The sequence below is a fragment of the Amblyomma mixtum genome, chromosome 1 (genome assembly GCF_055824585.1).
Source record: "Amblyomma mixtum isolate Tamu chromosome 1, ASM5582458v1, whole genome shotgun sequence".
NCBI classification, from domain to species: Eukaryota; Metazoa; Arthropoda; class Arachnida; order Ixodida; family Ixodidae; genus Amblyomma; species Amblyomma mixtum.
The window spans coordinates 201,594,315-201,620,121 of record NC_143012.1 but is presented as its reverse complement, the minus strand read 5'-3'; the positions used below and the strand labels follow the sequence as shown (position 1 = coordinate 201,620,121).

Below are 25,807 nucleotides of genomic sequence, written 5' to 3'. Positions count from 1 at the left end.
GCTAGGGAAGTCGAGCATGCTTTGTTCGCTGCACTTCCACTTGGACTCGTATGAGTACAAGTATGCGGCCAGCTTCGGGATTCTGAAGAAGTATTGCCGAACTAGCCATGCTTGCTGGCACTTTGCAAACTGCTTCGCATCCTCACGTGAACCAGCGAAGGCAATATTAGCGCGCAATCGCGCTCGTGTTGAAGACATTCGGACAGTTGCTCGTGCAACGACCATCATGCCTTTGTACTACTGTGTGGTGGACTTCTGCCCAACAGATACGGAGACCCAGTGAGTTCTCATAAATTCCCCCGAGACGATACGCAAAGAAACGCCTGGACAGACTTTGTTCGAGCTAATGGGCGGCACTATTGGATGCTAGGGAAGTCGAGCATGCTTTGTTCGCTGCACTTCCGCTTGGACTCGTATGAGTACAAGTAGGCGGCCAGCTTCAGGATTCCGAAGAAGTATTGCCGAACTAGACATGCTTGCTGGCACTTTGCAAACTGCTTCGCATCCTCACGTGAACCAGCGAAGGCAATATTAGCGCGCAATCGTGCTCGTGTTGAAGACATTCGGACAGTTGCTCGTGCAACGACCATCATGCCTTTGTACTACTGTGTGGTGGACTTCTGCCCAACATATACGGAGATCCAGTGAGTTCTCATAAATTCCCCCGGGACGATGCGCAAAGAAACGCCTGGACAGACTTTGTTCGAGCTAATGGGCGGCACTATTAGATGCTAGGGAAGTCGAGCATGCTTTGTTCGCTGCACTTCCGCTTGGACTTGTACGAGTACAAGTATGCGGCCAGCTTCGGGATTCTGAAGAAGTATTGCCGAACTAGACATGCTTGCTGGCACTTTGCAAACTGCTTCGCATCCTCACGTGAACCAGCGAAGGCAATATTAGCGCAATCGTGCTCGTGTTGAAGACATTCGGACAGTTGCTCGTGCAACGACCATCATGCCTTTGTACTACTGTGTGGTGGACTTCTGCCCAACAGATACGGAGATCCAGTGAGTTCTCATAAATTCCCCCGGGACGATGCGCAAAGAAACGCCTGGACAGACTTTGTTCGAGCTAATGGGCGGCACTATTGGATGCTAGGGAAGTCGAGCATGCTTTGTTCGCTGCACTTCCGCTTGGACTTGTACGAGTACAAGTATGCGGCCAGCTTCGGGATTCTGAAGAAGCATTGCCGAACTAGACATGCTTGCTGGCACTTTGCAAACTGCTTCGCATCCTCACGTGAACCAGCGAAGGCAATATTAGCGCGCAATCGCGCTCGTGTTGAAGACATTTGGACAGTTGCTCGTGCAACGACCATCATGCCTTTGTACTACTGTGTGGTAGACTTCTGCCCAACAGATACGGAGACCCAATGAGTTTTCATAAGTTCCCCCGGGACGATGCACAAAGAAACGCTTGGACAGACTTTGTTCGGGCTAATGGGCGGCACTATTGGATGCTAGGGAAGTCGAGCATGCTTTGTTCGCTGCACTTCCGCTTGGACTCGTATGAGTACAAGTATGCGGCCAGCTTCGGGATTCTGAAGAAGTATTGCCGAACTAGCCATGCTTGCTGGCACTTTGCAAAATGCTTCGCATCCTCACGTGAACCAGCGAAGGCAATATTAGTGCGCAATCGCGCTCGTGTTGAAGACATTCGGACAGTTGCTCGTGCAACAACCATCATGCCTTTGTACTACTGTGTGGTGGACTTCTGCCCAACAGATACGGAGACCCAGTGAGTTCTCATAAATTCCCCCGGGACGATGCGCAAAGAAACGCCTGGACAGACTTTGTTGGGCCTAATGGACGGCACTATTGGATGCTAGGGAAGTCGAGCATGCTTTGTTCGCTGCACTTCCGCTTGGACTCGTACGAGTACAAGTAGGCGGCCAGCTTCAGGATTCCGAAGAAGCGTTGGCTCATACCCGGTGCCGTGCCGACGGTGTATCTCGCTGCTACACAATGTCTCCTACCGCCTGTAAGCGCAGCAACTGCACCAAAGCGTCAGGTTCGTATTACATCCGATTGTCTGCAGGCATGTTCAGTGAGAGTGGTGGCAATGCTGGTGCATTTGATGTTTTGCGCAGTGTGCAGCTGAAGTTGGCAGCGATGGTGTTGATCTCTGCGAGGAAATGGCCACGGAAGAGCAATCTTCGAGCACAGGTATTACACTAGCGATGATCTGTTTCGTTGTAAGCCTCAACAATCGCACTGTTAGGTGCAGTGTTGAAAAATGGAATTCAAAATCAGAGAGACGGTCGTTGGCTGACAAGCACATTTACCGATACACCTATGTAGGCTAGACCACTTACAAAATTAATAGTGCTGTGTTATTGATCTTAAAACTTCTTGGCATGTTCAATATGGCACATGTGCGTTTTCATAGGAAATATGTATGGAATTATCTATTTGTACTCATGGAAATTGGTGAACAGTGCGCTTGAGGAACCAATCACTAACATGATAGTTGCAGGCATGTCACATACGGCATGAGCTTTGTGTGTAAAACTTGCCTTCAAGACTTCTCTGATAATCTCGTTTTGGTCAAGCACTTCGTCAGCATTCAGACACATGATTGGGTGCAGTACACGTGGTGTCCAGACTCAAGAGCAAGGTGCAAGTGTCACTGAAGGTGACAGAAGCTACGGTGCGTCCACAAAAGAAAAGCATCGGTATGCAGACAGATGGTGCAACCCGGACTGTGGGTATGTATGAAATCTTTCCGGGTGCCGGTGGCGGCGTGTTGTATACTAGTTTTGCTCCCGACGGTACAAGTCTTCTTGTTTCCACTTTAATTCCATAATGTATTCAAGAGAAGTATCAAGTGATGTGGGCAATTTATTTGAGTAGCTTTGGTCTGGGAGTGTGATTCAGTCGATTTTTTGACGAATCTGTGAACTGATGACTTCAATGGTAGGTTTCTTGTTGTAATGTGGCCGTAGAGAGTACTGTTTTCGACTACAGTTCTTTCAAGCAAAAGGCTTAGTGCAGGCTTTTTTTTTTTGCTATGGAAAAGTTTTTTTTTTATAAGCAAGTGTTAAAGAAGCAGCATCACAAGTGTACAGTCATAAAATTTATAACCGCGAACTCGAGTGTGTAGCAGATAGCCTTGAGACCTACTTGCGGTGATATGCGGTGGCTGCTTGCTGCAATGTGATGGAAATCCGCCTTGCCTGCTTCTGGTGAGCTGAAGGACACACTTCCCTTTCCCCTCTGTTTATGAAAGCGGCCCCCACATATCGCCACGACTAGGGTTCGAAGCTATCTGCCATGCGCTCCCGTGTTCACGCTCATAAATTTCATGACTGTACTTGCTTTGCAAAATGCACGCTTTTCGCAGAGCTGTTGTGCTCCTGCATTTTTCAGTGTCAGCCCCCCTAACCTTCGATTCCAGAATGCCAGACCGAGTGTGATTTTGCGGACATTGTGCTCTCGGACGACCAGCAGCCGAGGTGCTCAACACCACAACCACCAACACCAGAGCCGCCAGAGTGGTCACTGACTTTTCAGGATGGCCCAATGGACATTACATATGATCCATCTTTAAAGAACTTGGCGGCGTAAGTGTGCCTCATGGCTTGAAGCTGATTTTTCTTTCTATGCATGGCTTACAGATATGTTGGTCAAAATAGGTACTTGAACTGTAAAGGTTTTTCGAGATATTCACTTTAGAAAGTTAATATTCAAGCAGTACCTCTTAAAAGCCTTGACATCTGAAGCAAAAGTGTAAAGGATGCTGCATGGAAACAAAGCAAACAGAATATACATTTGCTTTACAGTTCTCTTGTTGAACCATGTCGTCGCAAGATCATTGTGTTCGAAGAAATCCTCCTGGACCTTGTGAAGTTTTGCAGAAATGCCACCTCCGTGCAGAGTCATCGGTAGAGGTATGGAAATCATTTTTGTCATTCAAAGCAAACAGCATGCTTTTATGGAATGGACCTTTTTTGAGTGATGTTCTGTGTATGCGGCACACCTCTTCCCCATCATTTTCGTTGCCCATGCCCGCCGTAAATTGGGAAGAGTTATCTGCATTTGGTCTTCCACGACGAAAGGCCCAGCCACTCGGGCAAGGCCTGGCGCCTGCTGCGGTCCCTGGTGAACCCGCGTATCCCCAGGCACCCCCATCCTGGCCATCGCAATCTCCAGGGCTATCAGCACCGCCACCCTGGCAGAACTGATGGCCCACCAATTCTGCCCTCCCAGCCCACCTGGCCACACTTCCTTCGGAAGCCTTTCCTTCCGGCCCAGGCCCCCCATCCCTGCAGAGATCCAGGCCCTGGTAGCTGCCCAATGCAACTCAAGCATCACGGCCCGCGAGCTACAAGGCAGTCCTGGACCGCCCACGAAGACGGACCACTCCGGGGGTCGACGGCATCATACACGAGATGCTTCGCAGCCTCGACGCCCCAGAGAGAGACCGTCTGCTCGCAACCCTGAACACCATCTGGGACTCCGCGACCCTCCCCGAGGACTGGCTGACGGCACTTGTGGTACCCATCCTCAAACCCAAGAAACCCTCCCGCCTGCCATCCTCCTACCGGCCGGTCTCCCTCACCTCCTCAGCCTACAAATCCTTGGAGGCAGTCATCCTGGCCCGCCTCACCTGGATCACCCAAGTAACTGGCTTCCTTCCAGAGCAGCTGACGGGTTTCAGACGGGGCAGGTGCACAGCAGATTCCATAGCTGACCTCGTCTCCACCCTGGAGGATGCACGACAGAATGGGGACGCCGTCATACTGGTCCTGCTGGACGTCCAGGCGGCATTCAACACCCTACCACATGGCATCATTTATGAGGCCCTCTGCCGCCTGGGCATCACCGGCCGGCTCCTAGAGTTCATCCGGGCCTTCCTACGGGGCCGCACCTTCCCGGTCCGAATTGGTGGCCAGCTGAGCTCTCCCTGTCCCGTCCTGACGGGGGTCCCTCAGGGCTCAGTCCTGAGCCCTCAGCTCTTCAACCTAGCCATGGCCGGGCTACCAGCTGCCCTCAAGGCCAGGTCCTCCCACAAGGTGCAGTGCTCAATCTATGCGGACGACGTGGCGCTCTGGTTGAGAGGGGTACCCAAGAGGATCCGGTCAATGCGCACCGCCCTCCGAGAGCCCTGGACTCCTCAAGGACGTACCTGAAGTCCATCGGCCTCACCGTGTCCCCTACCAAGACCGAGGCCCTCCTTTATCATCCAAAGGGTGTCCGGGCATGTATCAACACCCTGAGGCTTGATGGAACCCGACTTATGTAGAAGGACCAGGTGCGTTACCTAGGCCTCCAAATCGACCGTCGCCTCTCATGGATCCCAGCCACAAAGGCCCTCCTGCCTCGTCTGCGGCAGGTCGGCAGGGCAGTCCAACAGCTCCTTGCCAGGGGTCACGGCTGCTCCCCTTCCTGGGCCCTCTGCCTCTATCATGCGGCTGCCACTTCCCTAGTGACATACACCCTCCCATTGGTGACACTACCACCAGCCCGCTTGAGGTCCCTGGAGCAAATCCACCGCTCTACACTGAGGCAGTGCATGGGCCTTCCTCGGTGCTCTCCCATTGCGGCCACCCACTCAGGAGCTGGGACTTGGCCACTGTCTCTCCTCCTCCTCCAGACTGGGCTTCGGCACCTGGACCGCCTGCACCACTCGCCAGACGGTGGGGCCCTCCTGTCCCGTTTTAGCCAGGCCCCGTCTTCCCGCATGGGGCTCCTATGGAGCACCTTCACCCGGCTCCTTGCCCCTCCTACAGCCCAGCAAGCAGCCCCCCACCACCCACCAGGCCTCCGCTCTCCATCTCCGTGGACATCAAGGACTGCAGCAAGAGGCAAACTCCGGCCGCTGCCCTCCAACAGAACATTTCTGCTCTGCTGCACGAGACACTGGAAGGTCACCTACAGATCTTCACAGACGGCTCAGTCCTCCCAACCACCGGACAAGCTGCGGCAGCCTGCGCCGTGCCAACCCTGGGTATAGCCCTGGCCTGCCGGCTAGGATTCCTGGCCAGCTCTACAGCGGTCGAACTGGCCGGCCTCCATCTGGCCGCAGATCCTGAGTCTGATTCCTAGGCAGCAACCAACTGTCATCCTGACGGACTCAAGGGCTGCCCTCCTGCTCCTACGGCGAGGACAGACAAGGCAGGACACCGTTGCCCGCCTCAAGGCCCGCCTGATGACCATTGAGGGCTCTGGCCGCCCTGTTTCCCTGCGGTGGGTTCCCTGCCACGTCAGCATTGTGGGTAACGAGGCGGCAGACCAGGCGGCCGGAGTTATGAGATGCCATGGGGCTTTTAAGGATAAAATAAATGAAACGAAACGGGGTGCAGTTTTTGAATTTTGGCACATATAGGGTACTGTATAGGTGTGTGTTCTTTCTTGCGCAGGTTTCTGGCTCCCTCGCTGTGATCCCGTCAACATGCCAAGATGGCCATGTTTTAAGATGGCACAGCCAGCCAAAGAAGAGGCGCTTTCCGTGGGGAACACTGCTCTGGCTGCTGCAATTCTATTTACAGGCTCATGTCCACATAAGTCCTGCGGCTCGTCGAGAGTGCTGGCATCGCATGCTTTAGTAAGCGCACGTACGATCACCTGTAGAGGGACATTTTGATCCCTGCTGTACACAAGGTGGGCTTGGTTTGTCTGGAAATCTCCTAAACACCAGGGTGGGCATGCCACTAATTATGAAAATAAACTTCTGAAGTGTGTCAACACCCAGTCCTGAGAAAATGGACAATCCTATGTGGCACTATTACGCCGATTAGTGCAGTTGTTTTGTTAAATGCATTGCTTCAAGGTTCTCGCTTTTTTTTTTGCCTTACTTCTGGGTCTACAACACTCTCCATATATTTATATATATATTTTTTATTTCAGCTGTAGGAACGCAAACAGCAGTCTTTGGTCAACTATGCAAGCACGACCAGAGTCTAATTAGCAGGTGACTGCCGTGCAGATTCGCCTGGCTACAGTGCTAAATACGTCACTTACTCATTGCTGGACACTCCACTGAATTGTATAATTGACATGCAATTTGTACACGTAAGAGATCTTCTTAGTTTTCACACGTACTATATATTGGCTTCGATAAGATTAAACTTTTCTTTCCCTTGACCTCCCGTTGCAGTCAGATGAAGTTTCCAGCAGTGGTGCCTTGGAATTAGAAGGCATAAAGAGGGCACTGAAGGGCCTTGATAATAAGAATGTCCGTGTGCTTGAGACAGTGACCGACAGGCACACCCAGACGCATAGCCACATGTGACAGCAGCGGCCCGATATTCCCCACTACATTGATGCTTCCATGTTGCCAAAGGCTAGCACCGCCGGTGGCAGGAAGGCAGGCTGCTTTGAGTGGGTTTCGATCCTTAACCAGGCAAAGCAGTGCTAGTGCACCTAATTGATATTTGGTCACCTATGTAGATCGGCTGCCGTTTTTTATTCGTACACGCTGCTATTGATTGCATTATTTTTTCGAGTATAAATCAAAGTAGTGTACTCATCATCTCTCAATTGCATGATGGCTTTTTCAGCGATGTGGGTGTGCCTGTTGCTTTTAAGCAGAGCAGTCCAGAATAGTTGTCTAGTTTACTCCACGGCTGAAAAAGAAGCTGCACTCTGTCTCCCGGGCACAAGGCTGTGGCATGATTGAAAAGTGGGTGACCTCTATCATCAATCACCTCTATTTTTCTGTCAAGATTGCTGCTAGAAGAGAACAGACTGTTGCGGAAAGAGGCGAGCTCGCGGTAGCCATCTGGCGGTCACTCCTCAACCATGTGCAGAACAAGCACTGCAGCCACAGTGGGGAATACGCCAACTGTGAGCATGGAGACCTCTTAACCAGAAAGCGGATTTTTTCAGTTACTTCCATCAAGCCTGTTAACTTGCCATTTGTATCAAAGGGATAACTTTCAGTGTTCTTGCGCAGGAAGAATAACCCTTATCAGTCACTAATGACACTTCCAAACTTGAAGATATTGTTCGGTTGATGTACTGCACGAAAGAAGAGTGTGTGCCCGCTCATTGCTCTGCTCTTCATTATTTATTGTTATACTAACCCTTCAAAATGTTTCTTCTTGCATTTATGTTGTACCCTTGAATTTTATGCCACCAGGAACTGATGCATTCGTGAAGCTGCATGGCATAGTGCAAAACCATCGCCTGCTTGCGGACATCAAGTGTGACCAGCTTGACAAACTTCAAGTCTGGTGTCATTCCATTCCCTACTAAATCGGTTTGCTCCAAAGAACGACACATTTTCTTTTCATGGAATGATGGCAAGGTATGAAAATATCAGTTTCTTCACATACTCCTCAACAGTACATTGATGTAAGTGAGTGCTAAATATCATAAACCGCCAGACTCATGTGTTCAGTGCACCTGCATTGCTGTACAAGTCAACACTTGGTTGTTCATGCATAGAGGTATCACTATGTATTTACCAAAGTTCGGGCGGACAGTATAGACAAGATTTCTCACGGTGAAATTTGCAATCGTGGAAGTTGGTGTAGCTATATGTGAAAGTAGTGCAACTCCATGTGACCGCAAGTTCGAAAATGTGACGAGGTATTCTGTACTGCACTTTTTCTTGGGTTTGCTACTGTGCCGGTAACCCCCTTGCTTCATAGGACTCTTTTGGCTTCCCCTTTAACAATAAAGACAGACAAAAGAAAATATTGGTTTGAATTTAGGGGACGAATGCACCAGGCTGAGGCACACAGCTGCGGGCTCTCCACTATGTATGACAAAGCGTTTCATCTGTTTTCCAAAAAAGTGTTAAAAGGTTTGCTCTTCTTGCAGCATGCATGTGGGCATGCTTTTTGCAAAACTGGATGCGAAGTATGTTCTCTTTAGGACTTGTGTACGTTGTGGTGTTGCACTTTTGACATTCGGCATCTCTTTGCACAGGTCAGAACTGGCTGCTCTGCACTACAACGAGAATGTGGACAGGGTGCAACGCAGAACCGCCATAGGAAGGCGTCAGTGGGCAGTAAAACACCCCAAAGCCAGGAAAGGCAACCCAATGGCATGCTAGTCAAAGAGCCTGCAACTTTTGGTGCGTATACAACTGCAGGGGGAAGGCAAAACTTGAATGCCGACAATTAAAACAGCATATCTAGCCCACTTTTTGCTGCAGATGCGTGCACAAAAAATTATACGAAAAATGATATTGCTTGCACCAATAGCCTTGAAGCAGTTGTGGCATGCACAAGCTGCTTTCAGTGTTACTGTACACCAAGGGGGACCAAAAAAGCTGCACAGGTCGACATCAGCAGGGGCTGTTGTATACCATCTTTTTTGTTGAATTTAGTGCAGCGTATAAGTTGCACCTGCATGTAAATGACAGATTTGCAAACAAACACGCACATTATCACACTAGTCTACAGGACGCACGTGCTCTTGCATTCAGTAATCACTGCAAAAACGCACTGGGAGGACTTTTCCTAAGAATGTGTGATAAAATTACATGCTTGTGGCAGCTGCAGTATGCAGACAATCCTCAAACTGTGGCCCCCATGCCTGCAGTCACCCTTTTTCGTAAGCTTCATTGAGCACATTCTTTGCGCTTTGCATCACTCTGAGACAATTCTTCTGCTCACGTTCAACTACCTGCCTGCTGACTGGTTTCTTCCTCTTGCACACGCTCACATGCATGAAACCTGGTTGTTTATGTTCATCAGGAAAAGCAAAGCATGTGCTAAGCATTCTGCAACAAGACGGCGATTGAAAGGGATATGATGAAAACGATGCTGAAATTGCAATTTTTGAGAAAGCATAATGTTGAACAACGTTGCATGATGACATCTCTAAAAACTTTTCTTTCCGAACACAACCGGTTACTGGCCGTGGTAAAAAATGATGCTGCTTGAAATTGTGGACGAGCTTGTGGACAGTGGCAGTTTCGGTGCTTCACATGTGACAACTCTGTCTCCACCACCACCGCCGCTTACAAGCGCTTTTGGACCAGTGGACAAGGCAGCGCTGGTGTGAAACCACCTTTGAAGGTTTGAGTCACGTGAAGACCGAGCTAGGCGCAAGGGAAGGCGCCAGTAACGAGAGTGCGTGATGGGTCACACACTGGCAAATCTTCTATAGAGGTGGAAATCTGTGTCAGCAACTTCGTCTTTCAGCGGTCGTCTTTGTGTCCTCTTGCTTCGTCTGTCTTGTTCGCGCTGTTCCCTCCCACGATGTCCCACAGGTTGCGTTGAGGAAGCTTGTGTATGCACCGTATAACATGCCCCTGAATCTAATAATGCCCAATGTGCATGACCAAGAAAAGAGAAAACTTCAAGCCCCGCTTCTACCATGCATGTGATTTCCGCGCAAGAAAAAAATTACGTTTTTATATTTTCGGGTGGGAACAGGTTTTTATTCACAGGAACTTTGTTCACTGTCGCTCTCGGACAGGTCCTTCTCATTCTCTGACGACAACATCTTGTCCTCAGTGCCATCCATGGCATCCGAAATTGCATATTTCTTGAATGCCTTCACAATCATTAACCATAAGGTATGCGATCTTCACATAACGCCCCCCGCCTTGGATGGAGCCCTTTGATACGGCTGCAGCACTCATCACGCAAACAACAGCGTCAGAGCACTGCCGCCTGCAACAGCTCATCTCCCCTGAAGAACTGGGGGATCGCGAACCTACACAGCTCTTTCGGCGGTTCCAGCAGCTCTTAGGCGACAAGGCTCCCACCTTTGACCATGCCTTCCTGCGTAAGCTGTTCCTGCAGCGTTTGCCTTCGTCAGTTCGCATGGTGCTCGTCACTGCCCACGGTTTGTCTCTGGAGCAGCTCGCCGAGCTTGTGTATTCCGTCATTAACACCTCCTGTACCCCAGTTTCTATCGGCGCTGCGTCGTGACCCCTCACCCTGCCGTCTTCTTTTCCCTCCCAACTGGACCTCCAACGCCCGCCTTCGTAACGAGTTCCACGCCCAGATTACCCACCTCTCCACCAGCTCACCGCACTGTCCATTGCCATGCTCTCCTCGCCACCGGGCGTCACCTGACCGGCGTGGCCCACCATCACGTGCTCCAGCCGTTGAGTGCTGGCACCACCCCACCTACGAGGATGAGGCCCGTCGGTGTGCTCCACACTGTCGTTTCCAGGGAAACTCCCATGGGCACCACTAGAAGTGGCGAGTGGTGCCAACACGGAGGCCAGCCGCTTATTCTTCGTTCATGACCGCACCTCACACTGGGTAAATGCTGCCACACCTCGGCGCTGTCTCATATTGCACACACGCAGATGCAGTTGTGGCTGCTGAGAGATGATGTTTTTTAACGAGCCCGCTGCTGTGGCGTGCCCAAGGTGGTGAACGAGCAAGAGGCCGGCTGTATTACCGAACACCCTGCATTCGACAGTGTGTGCTGCACCGTACAGGTGGTACGGGCTGCAAAACTGGAGTTGCTAGAGAACGGTGTTGACGTCGGTGGGTATGACAGTGAACAGATCTGTAATTTGGAAGCATCCCATGACAGAAGTGTGCATTTACGCCCGGCTGTAATGCTTGCTTTTTACAGACAGGACTGCCTCCTAGCTTACCGGCTGTTCACACACTGGATTTGGGGCAGACTGGGGAGAGGGAACCGAGTGGTGCTTCCAGCCTGCGTCATCGCTTGGATTAAGTGCCAGTTCCTGTCTTCCAGTTATGTAGAGTTCAAGCACCCTCCCCTTTAATTCCACATGAACGCCGCTTCTCTGTATGTTGATATCTAAATTTTACCACGTGTACCTGGCACCCTCTATGTAGAGGTGCAAGCCAGTGCCATTTATTTCAACGGTGCTCCAGAATAAAACAGTATTTGATGAACGCAAAATTCTCACTTCCCTCGTCAGGCTTCACTACTGTTCTCTTTCATGTGCTTGTAACTGCATGAGAAACAGCATTTCATTCCTCTAAAATGCCAAAACATTGCATTGAAAGTCAGAAGACAAGCGCCGCTTTCTTTGTAAACAGTCATGAGTGATTAGTTACCAAGGCCGTTAAAGAGTAGGATCTTTTGCCTTTCAGCTACACTGAAAAGCGGCCACCGCAGCCAGAATAAAACTCCCGTGTCCAGGTGCACATCAGCTTGATGCCATAACAACTCAGCTACCGCAACACGTCTACCCAAGCTGGAAACTGCAGGCGTGTCGACCGTGCCATTTTATTCAGGTCTTGACTAAAACACCTAAATATAGCTTTTCTTCCAAGCCTGTCATGTTACATTGCATTAAGTGCTGGCTAGCAACCACAATTTCCTCACCTTATGCAAGGTGTAATAGACCCCTTGGGAATGTGTAAACGTTTTTCGGACTTGCTGTGGCCAAGTAAGCGGAGCGAACTCCACCATGCACGGTCCAAGAAGGCCCCTTGACAACACAGCAAGTCCCCACTGTGTACAGCTGTGTTCAAAAAAGAATGTAGTGTTGTATGGACAGGAAACTAAAAAAGGTGTTCAATCCAATTAATTTTTATTTTACCAGTAGTCTGAACGAGTTTCTGGGTTAAAAGCTGAAAATCACAGCTTGACATGGCCCGGAAATCTCTTAAAATGCAGTGTCGATATAATTTAGTACAGCTAAACAATACAAACAAACAAAATAGCAGATACTGCACAGTGATAACTTTATGTAGCTATTCAAACAGTGGGAACTGCCTTCCACTAGAGAACATCAGCATTAGCACTCTCTATGGGAGCTCATCTATCAAGTCATCTTTCAAAGAAGAGGTATGACAACAGGTAGAAGACCAGCAGAAAATGAGTTGCGTGTTTAAAGAGTGTTGAATATTAGTGAGAAACATGCACACAGTGGATTCGCAGTTTAAGATTTACAGGCCAGCCTGAAGAGTCACAATGGCATATCTGCATGCAAAGCATCATCTTGTGAGATGTCGTAACCATTAATAAGCAATTAATCATTAGCCATCCCAAGATGTTTCTAGATGTTTCTGTGTTTGGCGGCACCCGCGCCACTCTTTATTATGCGTGCTCTTGGTGCTTTGGTGGCACCACTGTTGTGCAGCACTGACATTCCAGCCAACCGAGTCAGATGTCTCCTTCGAGTCGCGCCAGACGGATGCCTCCCACGCGTTCTCCCTTTTCTCCAACAGCCATGCACCCAACAGCCAAGTGACTGTTTTGCCCGTTTTGTCAACAGCCAAGTGACTGAGGATACAGCTGAGATAATGACTATGGAACTAGAAGATCACAGCGATCTCATGACAGTGGCAGTTGCTATGACTCTTGTACAAGCGACTATGATCGTCGAAGACAATTCAACTTTGGTCATGGCTCCAGGTGAAGAAAAGCAACCACTAAACATCGTTTTTGCTGAGCACACCGAGGAACTGTCCTTCCCTCAGATCTACCTTGGTCAAGCCCTGAAGATTTCACCGGATGCTGGCCCTACTCCATGTCAATGGCATCTAGTGAATGCAGGCGCCGAGACAGGCGAGGTGCAGTTCCTAGGCCCACGCTCTACATGGCCATGAAAGTGATGCCCTATAGGGTCACTTCGTTGATGGCCACGATGTTCAGGAACAAAAGCTCACTTCTAAAGGCACTCCAGCTGATCTACAAGGCAAGGACTTTCTCGAGAAAGCTGTCAACCATAACATGACCTACTTGGAGGGTATCCCAAACACAAGCGACCTACTGGCACCAGAAGAAGCAAGATATCTTTGCCATGATTCGACAACTGGGCAAGCCAATGGCCTTCTTAACTCACTCAGCTTCGGAAGTCCACTGGACCGGCCTAATGAAGTTACTACAGAGGCTCCGGGTTGACCCAACTGAAGTGGTTCCTGACACTGAAACGCTGACCGTGACCGGGTGCTTTGAGATGGTGAGAAACGATTCCATTGTGTGTTCTCTATACTTTGATCACAAAGTTACAGTAATCATGTCCATCCTCTGCAACAAGCAGATTTGCCCCTTAAGTCGCTACTACATGGTTGACTACTTCAAGCGCGTCGAGTTTCAGCACCGAGGCAGTGCTCATGCTCACATTCTACTTTGGCTTAATGACTCCCCTGACGAACTAGAGAACATGCACGACACCATAAAGATGGCGGAAGAACTCTTGCCAGTGAACCTGGACTTGGTACCACGACCTCGTAATCAGACGCACCAACACACACATATATGCTACAAGAATGGTCGCACTAAGTGCCGTTTCAACGCTCCCTTCTGGCCAATGCCCTAGACCAGAATCGTCACTCCACTAACACCACCCTTGACTGAAGAGGACAAGGCATACCCCAAGGGGCTCAAAGAGTGGTACGACAAGATCTGCGAGGTCCTCGAAGATAGTCTATGAATGCATGGAGGACTTCTGGTCTCACAACAACATTGGCAGCATGTCCGACTACCTAGAGATCGTAGAGATCGTCCGAGACCCTCGTTGATGCTAAAACGTTCGCCTGCTCAAGCGAAAGTCAACTACTTCAGCCCATGGGTGGCTTCTGTCTTGGACTCCAACATGGACATCCAAGTCGTGCTTGACGTTTATGGCTGTGCTGCCCACGTTGTCGAGTACGTTAACAAGGCTAGCAAGGGAATGCCAAACCTTCACCAAGAGATTCAGAAGATCGCCCAGGGATCCCCGGAGTCACAGATCACCTACAGTAAGGCCATCCGCGAGCTCAACCTGAAGATGCTCAACGCAGTCAAAATGTCTGCTCAAGAGGCTGCATGGTTCCTGCTTCAGTTGGGCATGTCTGCGAAGTTAAGACATGTCATCCACATCAACACCTAGTGGCCTGAGAACAGGAATAGAGTAAGAAAGACAAACAACGGGGTGGATAGGGAAGGCATTGAGGCGTCAAGTACCAACATCTCGAAGAATACGTCAGTCCAGCGTTACGAGGACAGCCCACCAGAGCTTGAAGACCTCACCTACGCCAACTACATGGCCACTACAGACCAGCGACAAACACCAAACGTCAGCTGTTTTCAAGTGGCACTCATACGCCGAGTCAGATACCATCAATTTCAAGCAAGAACACGTGTTCCTCTTCTACCCATTCAGAAGAGAGGTTGACATTCTAGACTGCAACAAGTTTGCTGAAATCTTAGACTCCAACTACCAAACCGTCATGGAGGTGAAGCAGAAGTACACTGCACTGTGCGATCGCCTCACAAATGAAAGCGACGAATGCGACCACAATTCAAGTCTCACCAAGTGGAGCAGATGCAACAACTTAGAAAAGAAGCATCTACAAGCACGGATACAGTCGTCAGGATGGTCAATCTCACTGACGATTCTGACATCAGGCTCGGTACTGAAGTGGAAGCTGCAGAAGAAAAGGTGGTTCACCCACACTGCCCTGCAGTCCAGCCCTGCAGTCCAATGGACTGCAGGGCTGGAGCCCTGCAGCTCATTGGACTGCCCTGCAGTCCAATGAGCCCTTCGGGGAAGGGGTACGACATCATCCTCTGTAGTGACCTACGTCAACTTCCACCAGTACAAGCCCCAGTGGCCTACTCCCGATCAAGACTTTCCAACGCATTCTTCAGTACTCAAACAATTCCATGGCAACAGTTGCCCTATGCTCTCACTAAGGTTGTGCGCCAAAGCGACGAGACATTCCCTTCGCTTCTCACAAAGATTGGTGATGGAACCCAACTGACGGCAATGAAATTGGCACTGATTGAGAGTCTGTTCGTTTTGCATGCAATTGCCAAAGCAGTGGGATCAAGCCCGATCAAACTACTACTCCAACGCTGACACAGGCACATACAATGCGTTTCTGTTCGAAGAGAGTGGAGCAGAACGAACCTTCTTCAGCACCACTGACCACATAGTCGGTACAAGACCCACTGAAGAGCAACAGAAAGCTCGGGACAAGGTTGACTCCCTAAAGAAGGAAGACACAAGATGCCTTCTGCCGGATGTGACGCTCTGCTTGAACTTCGTGGAAAACCTGTTTTAACCCTTCGTTTCAACGCGGCCGACCATCTTCATCACTGTGCGTCAGGACAGCACCGGCCGGGCAAGGAGGGAAGTCTCCTTCAAGGGGGAAGCGGAAGCAACGACGGGAGCGCCATCTCAAAAGCCTCGTTGATGTTCTGTAGCTATCTGGCCCACTCAGTGTATTAATTGCAAGTATAATAAATAACATGAGTGTTCACGCTTTGTCGTCTTTACCTTTGTTCCCTCGAGCACAAACCCCTTTGCGGTTAGTGAGCGGGAACGCTGCATCCGCAGAGTGGAAGTGCGGAGTGGAAGGCTGTCCTACCAATATTTTCACAATTTCCCCTATATGATCACCAGGAACATCGTCATCGACTGACTAGTCAATGGAGCTATGGGGACCCTACGCAACATTCAGAGGGACGTTCAAGGTTGGGGATTCGCGCTGTCTCGAGGGCAGCCTGTGCTGCTCCTTTTCGACTGCTGCGAAACCCTGTCCGCTACCGGAGGCGTGCTACGGCTCTGGACGCTGCCTAACCACCCGCTGGGCCCTCCGGTCTCGCGGGGATCCCGGCTGCACTCCACGGGGGGTCGTGCTACGTGGTCCGCTGATTGGGTTGCGGGGGTGTGACGTAGGGGCGAAGTTGTGCTGTTCGGTAGCGGGTTGCGGGAGCGCGGGAGAGTTGGTGGCGGGCGTGCGACGAGGGCGGAACACGGGCCGACGCAAGCAACAAGGTACGTGAGCGACCAATATTCGCTGTCCCCGAGGCCTTTACCGACGGCCATTCGCGTGCCTTGTCGCACAGGTCCCGAACATCGCAAGCCGAGAGCCTCGCGCCCCGCTCTTGCGGAACCTGCGAGCGCCCGGCGAAACCCACCGAGTGACCGCCGCCGCTGACCCGAGTCAGCCGCGGCTCTCACTAGAGTTTTCCCGCCGCACCGGTCTGCGCGCGCATCGTCTGCGGCCCGCTGTCGGGTGGCGGTGGATGCCAGGTGCGCACGGGTGGAAGGAGTGCCGCATGCAGTGCTTGTGTATGAGTGTACCGCTGTTGTCAGCACAATAAATACGTGTGCTGCAAACGTGCTACTGCTCTTGGATTGAGAGCGCACGAGCGCGGCAAGAGCAGACCGGACCCCTTACGGCTCGGTGCTCGAACCACGCAGTGGGTCTCTCTCTTTGCACGCCTCGGGACATGTAAGGAAGCCCGCTCTTGGGCTACGTGCTGACCCTGTGCGCGGAGGGACTAAGGGAGGTACCCACATTTCTGGCGCCCGAACGTGGGGCAGCGACTGCCTGTGCAATTGCTGCCACGCACGAGCCGAGAACCGGTGTGACCAGCTTGCCGCGCCATGCTCTCCAGTTTTAGGGAGGCGTCACCTTCGACGTTTCTCGCGAACGTCGCCCAGTGGGAAAACTCTATCGTTGCTGGTGATGTTTTAATGTCGGGGAGAGCGGAATCAGCAGCTCAACGGGCTGCAGTGTCGGAACTAACGGAGCAAGCGCAAGGCGTCTCCTCGACACCCGTTCGCTCCGGTTTGAGTCCGCTGGACGGAGAGATAGGTAATGGAGGGCTGCAATCCTTGATGGAAGGCAGATTGCCGAACATGCCGCTGGCTAATGGGGAACACAGAGAGGCCCGCACTACGGAGCAAATGGCTGCTAGCCCGCTAGTACGGAGCGAGGAATTGGTCGCGCCTGATGTTCCTGAGAGCTCGAGGCAGGCGGAAGAGATAGCGCAGCTGCTTGTGTATCCCGAGCATGCTAAGACCCAAAAGGCGGGAGTTCTCAGTGGAGCGCCCGTACCAGACGCGTCAGCGTTGCTGCAGGACGCGACGCGGCTAATACAGTCCTTATCGGGCGCTCTTCAGGCTTCCCTGGAGGCATCCAAGCACTCACGGCCGGCGGTAAAGGTGGCTGTCCCAACATACCGTGGTTACGCCGACACGGTCAGCGTAACTGACTTCATCGAAAGTCTAACGCACTACCAGGCTGCGGTAGCACTGGATGACCGCGAGATGCTCACGCGTATCGTGCCTGTTGCTTTTGTTATCGTTTTTCCATTATATTTATGCATTTGGTATTCATTCATATGTATACCATGTAGCGCAGCGCGTAAGGGCAAGGGGAAAAGGGAGGCTGGTGGAAGGACTCCTCCTTGCAGTGCCATTGCACGTCTGTCGACGGACATACGGCTAGCTTTCCAGACCGACCAGGGCACTTAAGGAGAGAGGAATGTGGGGATTCGCGCTGTCTCGAGGGCAGCCTGTGCTGCTCCTTTTCGACTGCTGCGAAACCCTGTCCACTAGCGGAGGCGCGGTACGGCTCTGGACGCTGCCTAACCACCCGCTGGGCCCTCCGGTCTCGCGGGAATCCAGGCTGCACTCCACGGGGGGTCGTGCTACGTGGTCCGCTGATTGGGTTGCGGGGGTGTGACGTAGGAGCGAAGTTGTGCTGTTCGGTAGCGGGTTGCGGGAGCGCGGGAGAGTTGGTGGCGGGCGTGCGACGAGGGCCGAACATGGGCCGACGCAAGCAACAAGGTACGTGAGCGACCAATATTCGCTGTACCCGAGGCCTTTGCCGATGGCCATTCGCGTGCCTTGTCGCACAGGTCCCGAACATCGCAAGCCGAGAGCCTCGCGCCCCGCTCTTGCGGAACCTGCGAGCACCCGGCGAAACCCGCCGAGTAACCGCCGCCGCCGACCCGAGTCAGCCGCGGCTCTCACTAGAGTTTTCCCGCCGCACCGGTCTGCGCGCGCATCGTCTGCAGCCCGCTGTCGGGTGGATGCCAGGTGCGCACGGGTGGAAGGAGTGCCGCATGCAGTGCTTGTGTATGAGTGTACCGCTGTTGTCAGCACAATAAATACGTGTGCTGCAAACGTGCTACTGCTCTTGGATTGAGAGCGCACGAGCGCGGCAAGAGCAGACCGGACCCCTTACGGCTCGGTGCTCGAACCACGCAGTGGGTCTCTCTCTTCGCACGCCTCGGGACATGTAAGGAAGCCCACTCTTGGGCTACGTGCTGACCCCGTGCGTGGAGGGACTAAGGGAGGTACCCACAAGGTACACCACTCGAATGTACGTAGTTGGATGTAGTTTGCTAACCGTAAGACTGGCTCTGTGGCTAGGACCAAAGTCCGTCATCATAGACTCTATGACAAGGACATAGACCCAATGTGGGTGCCCATCGAAAGAGTCACGTTCTCCTGCCACCTCAAAGGAAGAGGCATCAGTCGCATACAACTAAAGCGAGACCAGTTCTCCATCACAAACAGCGTAAGCCATCACCAGCCATAAATATCAAGGTGGAACTTTCAAGTCCGTCGTTTACGACTACAGCCCAAAGCACCCACAAGCGTTGGTCTATGTGGCTCTCAGCAGAGTATCCAGCTTGGACAGCCTCTACCTCACTAGGTCAGACAACAACAATCAAGATCAGTCGTCGAAAGGCACCAGCAAGAAGACCACTGGAGACGCCCCTACGACAAACTTCCACCACAGCCTCTCTGAGAACAGAAACAGATCCCTGATGGACGAATCCAGAAGATTAAACGAACATCGTGTCGAAACCATCACCACTAGATGTAACTCACTCATCGAGGCAGCTAAATTCTCAGTCGGTTGTCTCAATGTGTGTTCACTATCCTTACACGGAGAAGACGTCGCCCATGACCATGTCTTCACGAAGTGCAAGATCATATGCCTGACAGACCTGGACAAATGGTGCAATTCAAGTTCGGGGCTACCACTATATCAACAGAGCACAAAGAAGCGAGAATTAGGCAGCTGGAGTAGCCACCTACGCCCACCCTGACGTTCAAGTAACGCCAATCGACTTTGATGACGTACACTTTGACGTCGGAGAGGTGTGTGGCGTCAAACTCTCAACTGGACACTTCAACATCTGCGCCAGACATAGTTTGCCAGACATAGTGAAAAAGAAGAGTGTGGCATTGTCCTCTGATATGCGGGTCAGCCTGTATGAGGTGGCCAGTTTGTGCGGGGCCAGGACTCCTCCCGTTACCACCTGGGACCCCATTGAACACGCCAGCTGGACGAATCCGAGAAAATCAGGCACAGCTTGTATGGCTAACCAGAGTATAACCAGGAAGCATTACTGAAGTTCATCCGTTGGCTTGCGACGTATGCCAGTCCCGACACTGGCACTGAACGTCCATTCAGAGAATGGCTTGAACGTGCTGATTGGGAACAGTCGGGCTGCTCATTATTTGACATGATCGAATATGGGGTGATCAGCGAAGGAGAGATAATAAAAAGACCATTTTAAAGCACAGAAAAACTTGGTGCTAGATGTGATGCCCATCCAGGAACTGCATCAACTTGCGATGAACTATGACACCCAAGACAATACAGCATTTGTGAAGTCAGAGTTTGCGAAAATCTGCATTCCTGTGTCGTCCTCGACATTTATGTACCTCGGACAGGCTTGGCTCTATAGCTTGGCTGGGACCTATTACAAGACATGGCCGGGCAATACCCTCGAAGAAGCGCCTGGCGAGGAGGCGCTCCGAAACGAGTCGACCTTCGGCAAGCTACGGCAGGCTGGTACGCCCTTCCTTATGACTTTTCAAGATTCGACCACCAGCCCAAGACCGACGAGGTTCTCACATTCCATGATGTGCTCATAGGTGCGAAGCCTGAGCCGATGCCATGCAGATTGCCGAATGCCAAAGACGCGGGTTTAGACGAGCCATGCTGCGCTCCCCACCAGGCATAGGAGAACAGCAGACTTTTAAGGTGACCGGTGGCCTGAGGTTCGGCCTCTGCTCTACTTCATGCGTTGGCTCAGGGTGGAACCTAACACTAGGCAAGACTGGAGATAAGCTGGTCAACACTTTCCAACGGCCAAAGGCCCAAGTACGCACCGAGTTGTATGTCCGAGGCAACGACACTGAGGTGCTGTCCCAAAACTACCACGACGTAATAAGGATCAAAATGACCTACGACGCTCTGGGAACCGAGGCAAATGAATTGAAGTTCACCTTGCGGCGAGGCAGGTAAGAGTTCCTGCGTATTGGGACATCAGACCGAGCGAGAGGCTACATGCGCCGTATCGCACCTCTGGCGATTCAGTGGAAACTGTGGAACACTCGAGCTATAGGGCTGTAGGCTGTCGTGGGCCATGTGACCAAAGCACTGACCACATTGAGTAGAAGAGTGGAAAATCCCGAACACGTGAGCTGTTTCCATAAATTCTACGTGGACCGGATGTTGAGGCTGTATGCGATGGACCAAAGGCCAAAACAGATACCTGTGAGGGCCGAAAGACAGGGTGTCGAGCCTTAGGACGGACGCTGGATAGTAAAGCAGTGGCGGCAGCCAACTCTCCCTCCTCTGCGTGTCTTGAACACAACAGGATTACGAGAATGGCAGGTTCAGACTGAACATGAGGGAGGTGGAATCAAGCCGAAGGCATGGAGGACTGCTTGTCGGTGAAATGAAATTTTCAGAAAACCTTGCTGTTACATCCAGTGCACTCATGGAAGGATTTGTTGATCTGGGCCACTTTATACCCAAAACTGACAAACATGATGTATGTGATCATGGGATGGTCATTTGTTTCATGCCATTTGTCGGAAAGTGGACACATATCCTGGCTGTATTTGCCCCTTACGGAAATGTAAGAAACGTAAAAGGAAGCCTGCTTACAAAAATCACGATGGAGGCAGTTATCCAGGCAGAAAATGCCAGATTATTTGTGGATTTCATCACGAGTGATAGTGCATCTTGGGATAGGAAGATGTGGTCAGTGATGGAAACTGGAGCAACTCCTTCATTCACAAGTGAAAGGTGCAGCATACAGTTGAAGCACGCTGCTCACTTCAATTTCTGTGGGACTTTCAGCACCTGATTAAATGCTTAAAGAATGGGCTCCTGAAGAGCAGTTTGAACAAACTAACAGGCGAGGTAACACAGATCTATTTTTTTCATTGCCTTTCACCTTTTGCAAGTAGGTCTAGTTTATTTGTCCGGGGCTGTACATAGTGCAAGGTAGGATCATCTTGTTTTTTTGTGTGTGTCACAGATCTCGCTTTGTCCACTGCGTAAGAAGACACTGGAACTTGATGGCTCGAATGCCACTCTTCAAGCTATGCAAGGGTAACAAATCGTCACACCAACCATAACAACTTCGAGAAAGTTGACGTATGCATTGCAGCTGTTCAGTAAATGGTGAATGGTCTTCGGTTCTATGAGAGAGAGAGCTAGAAAGCAACTGTGGAAGCATCTGACCGGTGCTTATCTTCTTAGGATAAGTTTACACACAACAGCTCTTTTTACAATGCAACTATCTTGCACAGAAAAAAATTGCGACTCTTTATTTGACCATAAACTGAATATATAAAACACTTAAGAGATCACTGCAGAGACTGCACTGGAGAAATGTCATTAGCGTTTGCTGTAATGTTGGTGGCTCCCAGTCGACGACTTTCTACACTTACTTCCCCACTCCGTTAAGATCCGACCGCTACTCTTTGATCTGCAATGCTACCACTCGACGATGTGTACATTTTTGATTGCGGACATTTTCCAAAGATGTTTTACGGACATGTTTACTGGACATGACATAGCCTAGTAATGCTTTCACATTAATAAAGTCTTTCTTGGTGTGTTTTCTGTTGCAGGATGATCCAAGGCCTCGTTGAAATAATGACATCCAGGTTTCCAAGACAAGCCCCGCAGCCAGAATCGGCTTCTGAAGAAAGGCTGTTCAGGTTTTGATGTACCTCACTGAATGGGAGCTGTATGCAGGTGGTCGAGGTGGCTTCCTGTCTGCATCTACTGCTGTCGGCAGTCACAGTTGCATGTGTTCTGCCATTACTGATGTATCTGATGAAAAATGTCAGCTACAGACACCTGATTACCTCAAAGCTGAGCTAGAACCCAGATGAAAATATATCCGGTCTAGCACGATAATCAAGTGGTTGCCATACCCATCCAACACCCCAACAGTTTCTCATTACCGTCTCTTGCCTGAGTTTCTGTGGATTTGCCAGATCTGTTACGAATGGAAATGCAGAGACTGGTGTCTCACAGCCCTCTTTGAGCCAGACATGATGGAAGGCTCAAAGCCTGGCAAAACTGATATGATCCAGAGTCTTCTCAGTGATCATGGCATTCCCGCTGAACATCAATAGCAGAGCCCTGTACCCGACCACACCTCCTGCGCTTCACCAAGAAGTGACGATTGGCTCATTTTTTACATTTGCTGTTATGTTGCCAGGCAATTTCTGTTGAAATTGGAGTGTGACGAGTGCCAAAAATTGCTTCTCAGAAAGAACGAGGATGTTGACCGTCCTGGTGCAGCTCAATACACCAGGCTGCAAGACAATGGTGGCCTAATGCACCCAACCGGATGGCTTTTCAGGTTTATTCAGGGGTTAGAAAACCTTTTCACAGCCACATTCAGTACACAAGAGCTGCATCATAAGAGCATGATGGACGTTCTTGCTTTTATTAAGAGAAATAAGCAAGACAGGATAAAATGGGGCAGCCTTGCAGAATTCTTGACAGTGCAGGTTGTAGCTTTTTATGTAACCACAAGGCTGCACTTCTTTGTAAAGCTACTAGACAATTCCAAAAACAAGAGTCGGAAGACTTCAAGATATTTGAAGTTGAGCCACATAAGTACGTGCAAACAGTATTGTGTAGTCTCTGCCATGGAACTCTTGCTGTATATATGTTTTTTTAATTTGCACCAATACTGGGGCTGAAATAAACTCCTGTCTGCAAGAAGGTCACTCTTCGTGAATGTGCATGCTCATCACGTGCTTCAATGATATTGCTAGAATGCAGCAGTATGCATGACTCCAGCACATCGACACTTTGTATGTTTTGAACATGCCTCGTGACATTTATTCTTGTACCTCATTGGGCCCTGAAGGCATGAGAGCACGGGGTATTTTTTTTTATAAAAAAGTGACATGTGATCACGCGAAACAATGGTACAATGGTCAAGGCAAAAACGTCAAAAACGTCCCCGGAGGACTGCGCCCACAGCGTGGTCCACGGGGTCCCTCTCAGCCACTCATACAAAGACATCAAGGATCATCTCAGTCAAGAGCGGAACCCTCCCATCCTCGACTTTACATGGGCTCAACAGACCCTCGACTCCGTGGAGTGGACGAAACGGGCCCTCCTCCACTCAAGGAGCCGTCGCGTTTCACGAAGCGCACTCGGCATTTACTCCGCGGAGGAGCTCCTCGAAAAATCGTCCTCGACTCGAGATTTTACGCAGTAGGCAAATCGGTGTCTGGATGCAAGGGTATGGAGAAATTTCTGACACGCAAACGCCGCGCAGCTGCGAAATAATAACGTACGTTGTCGGTTTGCATGATTATTGGCAGTGATTGGGCATTTTAACTCGCACAAACGCATCCCTCTTCGCGTTTTGTGAAGTGTGTCCCTGCGAGCCAATTGAAGCCAGTCGGCGAGCCGACCGGAGCCGTTCGCGCTAGCGTTGGTGGGTCGCAGTTTGGCTGTTTGGCGCGATCGTCCGATTGAACATCCGTTCTTTTCAGCTTGCGGGCGTTTCATTAGGAATGAGCAGCACGCAGGACAGTGCGAACGAGACTGCCGCGGACGGGCAAGGGCGGTTCGTGTATACTCACGAGGAGCAAGAGGTGCTCAATGCACTGGTTCGTAAATATGAGCTCATTATTGAGTGTAAGCAAACGAACAGTGCTTCCCTGCATGCCAAAACGAAGGCCTGGCAGAAAATCTGCACTGAATATAATAGTCAGCCAAATATCCGACCGAGGACTGTGAAACAACTAAAGAAGAGGTGGGACAACGAGAAATCCCGCTACAAGAAGAAAAGATCGGAGATCAACTGAGATGTGCACGCATGATGTATATTGCGGCATAACAGTGCAGCAGCAAGCAAAATTTCAGTTTTCATGCTTATGTGGATTACGCGTTGGCACTGTAAATTGTCGCACTTTTCACCAGGCACATTTTTAGGCGCATGTGCTACGATCTCGTGACTGTGCAAATGTATGGATATTGATATCGCTAATCTGTAAACTGCTTAGTCACGAGACGTAAAGATGTAAAAATAGGTTGCAAGATTCTCTGTGATGGCTGTCATCTGACCAATGACACGTACTCGCGATTAAAGAACACCTTTTCATATGCTAGGAGGTTTGAGCACCATGTGCGAATTAAATGAGGAGCTTTCGTTTCCCAATACCAGTTTAACGGTTAACTGGTATTTGCACTGTAATGACAGTGCATTCAGCCATGTAATGTTGTGCACTGTCTTTGCATATGCATTTGCTGTTCTACGAGAACTAACACTGACGACCCAGTCTATTGTTTTCTTTACAAGCTTGTTATGTGCTGAACTAATTGCTTTCAAAAATTATTTTTACATTTGTGGAATGGTTGTGCAATTCGGATCAGTGCCAGATGTGCCGTTTTTTCATTCTGAAGTGAATGCTTGTCTTAAGAAGTTATAAAGGCTCATGGGAAAAGAAATTGTTGACTGCTGGGTTTGTCATCTTTTCCTCTGTTCCATAAGCACATTCCATTTATCTGAACAAATGACACAGTGCACATGTGACGTCTGTCCTGTTTCAGGTGGCGGGTCGCAAACATGCCGACCAATGAGCCCCACTCTTGCTCAAGTGGGGGCCATTGCGTCCCATATGGAGACTTGGCTCCACAACCCCTATGACAGCGACGCAGCAGCGCAGCCGGTCCTATCTTTGGAACCAGCTCATATGTTTGAGGCGATGGTCCACGATTACTGGACTGATGACCCCGGTAAATATGACCTGAAGATCTCAGCCAATATGTATTCCTTTCGATGACTAGGAACAAGAAACGCATTATGAAGTAACTGAAGCTACCATGTTTCAAATATTTGCATGATAAGAGGACGGAGCACTATGATACATATAATAAACGGAGAGC

At 50.4% G+C, this 25,807-nt stretch overlaps 1 protein-coding gene, 1 long non-coding RNA gene and 1 pseudogene across 2 annotated transcripts in view; 2 read left to right on the top strand and 1 right to left on the bottom strand.

Annotated features, from left to right (window-relative positions):
- The window catches only part of LOC149370548 (uncharacterized), a 191,759-nt gene that overhangs the window by 70,388 nt on the left and 95,564 nt on the right, over positions 1-25,807 (bottom strand). The window lies entirely within an intron of this gene.
- LOC149370555 (uncharacterized) lies at positions 17,224-18,096 on the top strand. The gene has a single exon (XM_089567730.1). It carries the CDS (start codon positions 17,224-17,226, stop codon positions 18,094-18,096), a length of 873 nt encoding a protein of 290 aa, XP_089423856.1.
- LOC149370554 (uncharacterized) lies at positions 20,585-23,604 on the top strand (annotated as a pseudogene).